Source organism: Morus notabilis, unplaced genomic scaffold, assembly GCF_000414095.1.
Source record: "Morus notabilis unplaced genomic scaffold, ASM41409v2 Scaffold1009, whole genome shotgun sequence".
NCBI lineage: Eukaryota > Viridiplantae > Streptophyta > Magnoliopsida > Rosales > Moraceae > Morus > Morus notabilis.
Genome location: NW_010357868.1, coordinates 585,153 through 595,212, shown reverse-complemented (window position 1 = coordinate 595,212; position 10,060 = coordinate 585,153). Strand labels below are relative to the sequence as shown.

At 35.3% G+C, this 10,060-nt stretch overlaps 1 protein-coding gene and 1 pseudogene across 1 annotated transcript; both read left to right on the top strand.

Moving 5' to 3' along the window:
* The first annotated feature begins 5,319 nt into the window (after positions 1–5,319).
* LOC21404688 lies at positions 5,320–6,052 on the top strand (annotated as a pseudogene).
* A 1,722-nt stretch (positions 6,053–7,774) lies between these two features.
* On the top strand, positions 7,775–8,557 carry LOC21404687 (ethylene-responsive transcription factor 13). Its single transcript, XM_010091014.1, has one exon. The coding sequence runs from the start codon at positions 7,775–7,777 to the stop codon at positions 8,555–8,557; it is 783 nt and encodes a 260-aa protein (XP_010089316.1).
* The last annotated feature ends 1,503 nt before the right edge of the window (positions 8,558–10,060 follow it).

Genomic DNA, 10,060 nt, shown 5'->3' with positions numbered 1-10,060 from the left:
AAGAGACGGAACTAAAAGCATGCGAGGGTTTACAAAAAATAAAATAATCCACGTTTAGTTGTTAAATAGAACTTATTAGAAGCCAGTACGTTACACAAAAATGTATATTATCATGTATGTACCAACAGATGCAGGCGTGATTCATGAGCTTTGTTTCACAAATAAAAAATAAAAAAATTAAATATTGTTCTTTTTCATATGTAGATAAACTCTCCAGAATTTTATTTGTTATACACTTTTTAAATGTCGAGTATTAAAATTGATAAAATGTAATAAAATTTAAGGTGTGATTAACTATCAAAATAAAAACTTTAGAGATCAAAATGCATTTTGCGACGACTTTTTTTGCGACGACATTTGTCGTCGCAAATAATACCATATTTGCGACGACATGTCGTCACAATTACTCCCGTTAAATAAAATAACCATGTCGTCGCAAATAATTTTGGAGTGTAAATTTCAATGGCACGAATTTTTGGCGCCAAGGTAATCCATTTTTTACGACAATAAGTCGTCGCAAATATCTTACTATTTGCGACGACAAATGTCGTCGTAAATAATTTTAGGTTATTTGCGATGACATTGTCTCTTTGTCGTCGCAAATAATTGACAATTGTTTATTATTTGCGACGACATTTTAAATTTATTTGCGACGACAATGTCGTCGCAAATAAATCTGACCTAATATATCCTATCTTCTTCTTCTTCATTTTCCCCCGACGCTCTCTCTCTCTCTCTGCCTCCTCTTCCTATCGCCCCCGCCGCCGGCCCTCCCTTTCTCTCTCTTCCTTTGTCTCTCTTCGCTTATTTCTCTCGCTCTTCTTCCCCTCTCCTGCCGCCGCCGCCGCCCCCCATCTTTCTCTTCCCTTCTCTCTCTCTCTCTCTCTCTCTCTCTCTCTTTCGATCCCTTCTCTCTTCTTTCCCTCTCCTGCTGCCGCCGCCCCGCCCCCGCCAGGATTGCAAAGAGGTGGGTTTTCTCCTTTTTTTTGTAATTTTTGTTTGGTTGCCGAGAAAATGGAAGAAGAAAATGGATTGAGTTAGGATTGAGTATGTGTTTGGATTGAGTTACGAGAATTTAGATGCTCTAGGAGTTGAATATTAGAGATTTGGTTTGTAAATTTTGTTCGAGTTTAGTCATTTTTTATGGTTATGAGAATGTGAAAATTTAAACTTGCATTGATTAATCAAAAATTGTGTCTATATGTTACTCTAGATGTTAATAAAATGTTAATTTTGGTGTTTGAAAATTATGTTCTATGTTTTAATTTGATGTAGGCGTTTCATTTTTTACTTTTGTTGCTGTTTGCACGGTTTCTCAGACGTAATCCTGCTATTTTCAGCCCCCGTTTAGTGGGTTTGAACTTTGTAAGTTTTTTATATTTATTTAGTTTAAAATTATTGTAGTTTTTGGTTGTATGAATTCGGGATTATGATGACAATATTTGAATTATGATTTTGTTATATTGTTGAAATTTAGTATATGTTTATGATTCTTATTCTGGGTGGCACATCTTGCAGCTATGGTGTGTTGAAATCTTTTAAAGTTATTTTTCTGCAGGTTTTAATTTTTAGATCATATGAAAAATAAGTCGTTATGCTGGCGAAGTTTAGTTAGAAAATGAGAATTTTAATAAGTTCATTAACAAACTTTAATTAATAAAATTTAATTGTGTTAATAAAGAGTAAAATTAAAATTAATTAAACACATTAGTAAATTGTTATGTCTGTTGTTGTTTATAGTTGAAATGTCGATTGACAAAAATTAGATTTATTTGAGGAACCGATTGTCGGATGAATATTGGAATGAGTTATCTGCTTTTTTTGAGGTCGCCAAAAAATTATGCAACTTCAATTAGCCATATCAGCTGTCCTTGTGTGAAATGAAGAAATCATGAAATGTATCTAGTAGAAACTGTGAGAGCGCATATACATCGATTTAGTTTTGATCCATTGTATAGTACATGGATTCACCATGGTGAAGTAAAAGCGGTTTCAGGTGTCGACTCAATAGTTAATCAACCAGGAGACGAGATGTTTGCAGTCTTAAAAGACGTTGCTGAGATTAATGATGACCATGAAATGTTGGATGAGACGCATGTGGATCTAGAAGATGCATAGATGCACAGTACGCTGAATTTAAGGATTTACTTTCTGAGCTCCAGGTGGGATTGTATCCGGGCTGCACTAAGTATTCATCTTTAAATTTCTTAGTGAAATTGATGCATTTAAAAGTGTTATACAAGTGGCCTAATGAGCGTATAAATGCTCTGTTAAATCTATTGAAAGATGCATTCCCAGATGTGAAGTTACCTTCTTCTCATTATGAGTCGAAGAAGCTTATGAGTAAACTTGGACTGGGTTACGAAACAATTCATGTCTGCAAGTATGATTGTGCTTTGTTTTGGAAGGAGAACGTTGATCTACAAACGTGTCTCGTATGTAAAACATCCCGTTGGAAGAAAAAAAAGACAAAGGGTACTAAACAAGTGTCGTGGAAAGTACTACGTTATTTCCCGTTAACAGATCGGTTGAAGCGTCTGTACGGTTTTCGTCACACAGCTAAAGATATGATGTGGGACCAGCGTGGGCATTCAAATGATGAGGATTTAATGCGTCATCCAGTCGATGGTAATGAATGGAAGGAGGTAGATGAAAAGTATCCTGAGTTTTCACGTGAGCCGAGAAATGTTCGCTTGGGGTTGGCCGCTAATGGTTTCAATCCTTTTGAGAACATGAGCCTCTCATATGATATGTGGCCGGTGGTTTTAACGGCCTACAATTCACCTATGTGGTTATGCACTAAGGATCCTTATAAGATGTTGACATTGTTGATTCCTGGCCTAAATGCACCCGGAAAGGATATGGATGTTTTTTAAAGGCCCATTGTGGATGAGCTAAAAGATTTGTGGAATGAAGGAGTAATTGTACGTGACGCAGTTTCGAATACATCATTTCAGATGCGGGCTATGTTGCTCATGACAGTTAATGATTTTCCTGCTCGTAGTAGTTTATCTGGATGGAGTGGTTAGGGCTATTTAGCATGCCTAACTTACAACGATGCAACCCCTTCAAAGTGGATAACAAGTAAGACTTATTTTGTTGGCCTTCGGCAATGGCTTCCTATTAAACATGGGATGAGCAAAAATAAAAAGTTTGATGGTAAGGTTGAGAAACGACCTCCACCGGCTCGAAAATCTGTTCACCAAATCTTAGCTCAGTTACAAAATGTGTCCCTCAGATTGCCTGGTAAACATGAAAAGTATGGCGGGAAGAAGTGAAAAAGACATGCAAGCGAGCTTAATTGGACAAAGAAGAGTATCTTTTGGGAGTTGCCTTATTGGAAGTCATTATCGTTACGTCACAACTTAGATGTCATGTATATTGAGAAGAATGTATGCGACAGCTTATTGGGCACAATTCTAGACATTGACGGAAAAAGTAAGGATACAGACAAGGTGAGAATCGATCTGCAACATATGGGGATGCGCAAAGAGTTGCATTTGTACAAAGACGGTGATCGTACAAATGCAACTCCTTAACAATCATGGGGTTTTGGAGCAAGTTCTTGGCATGCGTAGATGACATAAGATAGGAGTGGGTCTGACGCTCTCCCAAAAGCATTACTCTGGGGCTTCTCCTTCATCTGCTGGTTCATACTCAGACGCAACATCATCGGCTCAACCTAACCCACGTGTGAGTCGTTATTTAAAGAAATCGTACCGGGAACAAGTTAAGATTTATAAGAATTAGGTAAAGGTGTTAGAGTTGGTGGCTAAATTACAGCCCAACATCCAATTACCTACGATTGATCGTCCAGAACCAGTTGACCTAGACGTTCTTCTGCCTCCTTCAGATGATGATTCAGCTATTGGCGATGCTGCAAACTTAGATGATTAATTCCGTTATATGTACTATTTTATTTTTTACTTTATTTAGACTTTTATATTTTTTTGAACATTATATATGCAATTCATGTAGTATTCATAATATATTTTATAAATTTATTTAGATTTATTGTTTTTAATATTAATTTATATTTCACTTTTAATGTATCTTAATAAATTATATTCAGTATGTAACATAATAATATTTAATTAAAATTATTAAAAATTAATTAATTGCCATTTTTTAAAAATTATAAAAAAAAATTAATTTCAGTTTTTTACGACGACTATTTTAGGCTTGTCGTCGCAAAAAAAATAAGATTATTTGCGACGACAATTTAAAATGTCGTCGCAAAAAATAATCATATCACGCGAATTTTGCAACGACGTATTAGCGACGCTTGTCGTCGCAAAAACAGCCTGTCGTTGTAAATACAGTTGCAACGATACTTTTTCGTCGCAAAAAAAAGTTTTGCGACGAATTATTTACGGCGACAAATCTGCGATGACATGTCGTCGCAAAAACCGTTAGTTGTGATGACATGCGGGTTTTTGCGGCGACAAAAAGTCATCGCAAAAACCCCTTTTTCTTGTAGTGATGTAATAATACTCATAGTTCAAGAAGTAGTTGTGCTAATAAAATTGTCACATTTTTTTAGCTTTTAATATTCATTCTTTCCGTTGCATTTAGAGCCCATTTAGTTTATGGATTAGAACCATTTTCGATTTACGTGTGTTTTTTGTGAGAGAAAATACTGTAACAAACTATGAATCATGATTCGAATCAGAGAACGAATCCTTCAACTAAACGGGCTCTTAGTTACCGGCCCCTAGTAATTAGGGTGTGAATTTACTAGGCAAAGCGTACATAAAATTACTCAATTAGAATGGACCATAGGAGCATAGTTTTTTTTTTTTTAAATTTTGTTTTTAAGATAAGAGATTTGATAGCATATAGACGGGACCATAACTTGGATAACATAACATTAACAACAACCAATACTACTAAACATCGACCAAATATTAATATTTAATGAAACGTCACAACTCAACTCCAAAATGCATAAAGAAAAAGTTACAAAAATTCCAAGCAATCAAATTATGTTATCAATTTTTTATAGTATCCTCATTTTAAAATTTGTACTTTTACGAGTTATTTTTAGTTTTTCTTTTGAATTGTTTTCCGCAGTTATTACATGTGACTAAAAAGGTGCACCTTCATCGAACATGGCCTCCATATTGCTTTTTTTAAAAAAAAAATTGAAAATGAAATAAAAACAGAATAAAATATAACTCTCCAACTATATATAATAGATCCATCACTCACAAAATATACATAACCATATTCTCCATCGAAAGCCATTTCAACAAACCAAAAATCTTCGGGAATTAAAAAAAAAAATAATAATTACCAGCTTAGAATAAGTTTCCACAAATGTCTAGAGTGATGACTTGCTCAGAGTCCGATTTTGCTCTTCTCCACACTATTCGAGAGCAACTTCTCCGTGAGGATCAATTTGATAATTCTCTTGACAGTTCTGATTCTCCTATGTATTGCCGGAGTTCGAGTTTCAGTAATATCTTTCTGGCGGAGAGTTGGAGTGCTGAATTGCCCTTCAAGGAGAACGACACCGATGACATGGTCGGGATGGAGCCCGGCCTCCACTGAAGAAAGCACCTCTCCGGTGAAAACCGAGAGTTGCATTGATGATTTTCAGTCTGTTACACCGGCGCGTGGAGATGACACGCCAACAGATACAGCACGTGATTCTCACGTGCCGCCGCAGATGGAGAGGAACATGCATTTTAGAGGGGTGAGGCGGAGGCCGTGGGGGAAGTACGCGGCCGAAATTCGGGACCGGAAGAAGAACGGGAAGAGGGTTTGACTCGGGACTTATGAGACGCCGGAGGATGCGGCGTTGACCTATGACCGGGCGGCTTTTGCGATGCGGGGAGCCAAGGCGAAGCTCAATTTCTCTCACCTCATTGGCTCGGAGGCTTGGGAGCCGGTTAGGATAACACCGTAGCGCCGTTCGCCAGAGCCTTCATCGTCATCCTCGGAAACTTGCTCATCGAATCCGGCTAAAAAGAGGCACTTTGGCGTTGGTTTATGGGAAAGTATTGAAAGTGGAGATTACGTTTGGCTGATCAATTGGGAACAACAATGAATTATTAGTTTAAACAACGTATGGAATTGTAAAAATTTTGGTTATTTATCAGGCGACCTCCCTGCAAAATTTTGTAATTTGTGCTAATGAAAAGCTTGGTTTTCACCAAGGCTAAATCTTACCATATAATTGGTGCTTCATGGGTTGTTTTTTTCCAAATGTTGCAATGCCAGATTTCAAGCAAATGGCTTAAAAAAATAATTAAAAAAAAAAAACAAACAAAGAGAGAGATAGTCAAGAACTATTGCATCAATGGCTTTACTTTTGGTTAGATATAACAGTGGAATCTTGTAATTTTGTTTAGATTCACACAAAAATTTACCTTTTAGAGTATATTTTGAAGGAAACGTCACAAGTACTGTCTTAAAATTTTCTTTAAAAAAAAACCTTTTTAAAAGGAACTCAAATGACAAAAGTGCTTGTAAGTTTCTTGCACTGAAAAAATAATTCATTTTAATTCTCGATCTTTTAAAAATTAAAAATAGATTTTTTTAATTTTATTTTACTGATTGATGAATATCTACTTTGGTATATTTTGATTAATTTACAAGATCAATGATATATCATCCATTAGTTTTGTGTATGTCAATAAATGATTCTACCATATTTTAAGTAAATCACTGGTTATTATCACAATTTTTTTTTTTAAAAAGAAAAGAAAACGACATCAAATCATGATTAAAAAAGGATCAAACGTGACTCTGACTTCTGTAAATAAAGAACGAAATTCCAGATATCATTAAGTATACAAACACACGAAACTAAAATTAATGGAATGCTAAACTCATAGAAGAACAATTTTCTTTCAAAACTGGACCATGTCCTTTCAAAATTTATACCCAATAAACGTGGCAACAACCAACAGAACGACATGTTATATCTTTTTTCTTTTGTTTTGTTTTTTCATTCATTTCCCGCCCCACCAGTATATACATGTGTGGTAGTAGATGATCGTTTTTACTAGGCGAAGAGTACATGAAATTATTCAATTAGAATTTTGGACCATTTGATATATAGCATAGAAAGGAGAAGAAAAGTAGCAACAAATATAATCTAGCAATATTTTTACGTCTGACATCATTATAAAATGTAGAGTTCAAATCCGACCCTAATTAAGTTAAGAGAAAATTTAGATTGGATGATATTTATACAACAATATTAACAACAACCAGTACTATATCAACCGAATACTATGCCAAGTTTTTCTTGTTTGTTTTCTTTTCCCCTCTATCAGAAAGGAATATTATGCCAATTAGTTGATGTACTATTTATTTAAATTATCAATTGAAATTCAATAATGCACCCACTTCAACGCAACAATTGGCAGGGTGCACAAAATATTAATTAAACCAATCAATTATTTCATTCTGTGTATATCCAATAAATATATTAAAAAATTATAATTTATACAGCACTTTCCCGCAGTTATTACATGTGACTGAAAAGGGTACACCTTCAACGAACATGGCTTCCATCCTTTAAAAATAATATATGTTTTTATATATAAAGTTTCTAAATGACAACCTACTCTTGATCTATATATAGATCTATATATAGATTACCATTCCACAAAAACACACAAATCTTATTCTACATCCAAAGCCATTTTAACAACCAAAACCTTCAAAAAAAAAAAAACAAAAAATAAATAAAAAATAAAAAAAACCAGTACTTCATCACCAGTACCTCTCAGTCCTTTGTGAGCTAGTGTACATTTCCGCAATGTCAGGAGTGATGACTTCCTCGGAGTCCGATCTTACTCTTCTCGAGGCTATCCGAGAGCATCTCCTCCGTGATGATCAATTTGATATCTCTTCTGATTCTGATTCTCCGATGAATTGTCGGAGTTCGAGCTTCAGTAACATCTTTCTGTCGGAGAACTGGAGTGCTGATCTGCCCTTCACGGAGCTGGACGACACCGATGACATGGTCGTTTACGGAGCTCTCAGCGACGCAGCCAACTCCGGATGGAGCCCCTCCACCGAAGAAAACGCATCTCCGGCGAAAACCGAGTGTTTCATCCATGATCTTCAGGCTACCCCGGCGGCGTGTGGGCATGATGACACATCAGTGGCGGCGCTCGAGAGTCACGCGCCGCCGCAATGTGGAAGTAATATGCATTTTAGAGGGGTGAGGCGGAGGCCGTGGGGGAAGTACGCGGCGGAGATTCGTGACCCGAAGAAGAACGGGAAGAGGATTTGGCTCGGGACTTACGAGACGCCCGAGGACGCGGCGTTGGCCTATGACCGGGCGGCTTTTGAGATGCGGGGAGCCAAGGCCAAGCTCAATTTCCCTCACCTCATTGGCTCGGAGGCTCGGGAGCCGGTTAGGATAAAGCCAAAGCGCCGTTCGCCGGAGCCTTCGACGTCCTCGTCAATGTGGGAATTCAGCTCACTGAGTCCGGCCAAAAGGAGACAGATCGGGGTTGGTTCGTCGGAAGATATTAAATTTAGTGACGATTATGATTGTTTGATGAATTGGGAGTATTGGAATAATACTATGTAGCTTGATTGATTAGATTTATTTTTGTTTTGTTTTTTTTCGTTTTTAAAAGCATATTAGTAATCTAATCAAGGTCAACGAAGTATTCGGTTTCAATTTCCATAATATCTGCAATTCCAGTGTTTAAAGGAGGGTTAATCTCATCCATGAATTTTATTCTCAATCACTCTTTAATCCATGGCTTTTAAAACGCTCCAAATTTAATCCTTGATTTCTCTTTGTTTAAATTTTAATCATTTGCATGTTAGATTTTAAAGAAATGATAAAATATACCTGTGATATGCTGACTAAATTATAATTTACTAATAGAACATTGAATATACAAAGACCATTTGAGACATTTTAAAAGTAAAACAAACTGATAGGTTGAAAATTAAATTTGAGACATTTTGAAAATATGTAATTCAAAGACCATTTCTTAGATAACCCTTAAAGGAAATGTTGACATGAATCATGATATGAAAGTAAGGTGTTTTTCCTGTTGAATCAGAAAAATAGAATTACTGATAGTTTTATTTTTTCAACTATTTTTAGCTGTCAGATCTGTATAAAAAACTGTCTGTTATGCATTACTTTTTCAATCTCATTTGATTTTTACCAGATCTTACGGCCAGAAAATTGATCCTACCAATAAGACAGCTTACAGGAGACGGTCCCCTAAAAATATTTCACCTCCTTTTATTGAACACTTCTATTTTCTTTTGGTTTCATAGACATAGCGCTAACGGCCTCGTCGCCTGTCGTTCATACTTAATTTTTTTTACAAATGATACAAAGACATTAGTTCCAATTTGTCTTAAATGCTAATTAGTTGTTGTGGTGTATTGACCTCAGAATTTGAGTTCCTTGTTCAAATTTTCTCATCGATTCCCGTGTAAACAAACAAATAAATAATGGTTTTCATATGAACTCCGGTGAAAACCATGCTTAGTAACAAATCTCCTTTTAAAATATGAAGCCCTTTACACATCTTTAAGCAAAAATAAAATAAAATAAAAACTAAAAATTAAAAGAAAATAAAATAAAAGGAAAAAAAAAACACAAAATTACCCAAGTAATTATTACAAGGTATTGTTCAGCTCACTTATTCGAGTTTTTAATTCGAGTTGAGATGTAACTTTATGTGAGAGTTTTTACATGTAGTAAAAAAGTTAGATGTGACTTTTTGTGAGAGCTTTTAACTATAGTAAAATTGAAATTAAAAACTTAAATCAGTGAAATAAACGGGATAAAGAAGGTACTTCAAAATATTACAAGGTATAAGCCGTACAATACTGAATTGCAATTAATTGCCGGTAAAAAAAATTACAATTAGAACTTCGTAAAAGAAAATGCAACTTCTTTCAAAAAATAAAAAATAAAAAATTGCTACTAGATAATAGTAAAAGAAAGTAAATATTAGTTTCAAAAAAAAAAAAAAAAAAAAAACAAGTTATATATTAATGGTTATGTTAAACCGTGTGGTCAGAGCTCCCCATTTCCGTTTTCTGTTTTTTCTTGCTTATT

Coding starts and splice junctions, on each gene's coding strand:
- LOC21404687 (XM_010091014.1), top strand. CDS start 7,775: ATGTCAGGAGTGATGACTTCCTCGGAGTCCGATCTTACTCTTCTCGAG.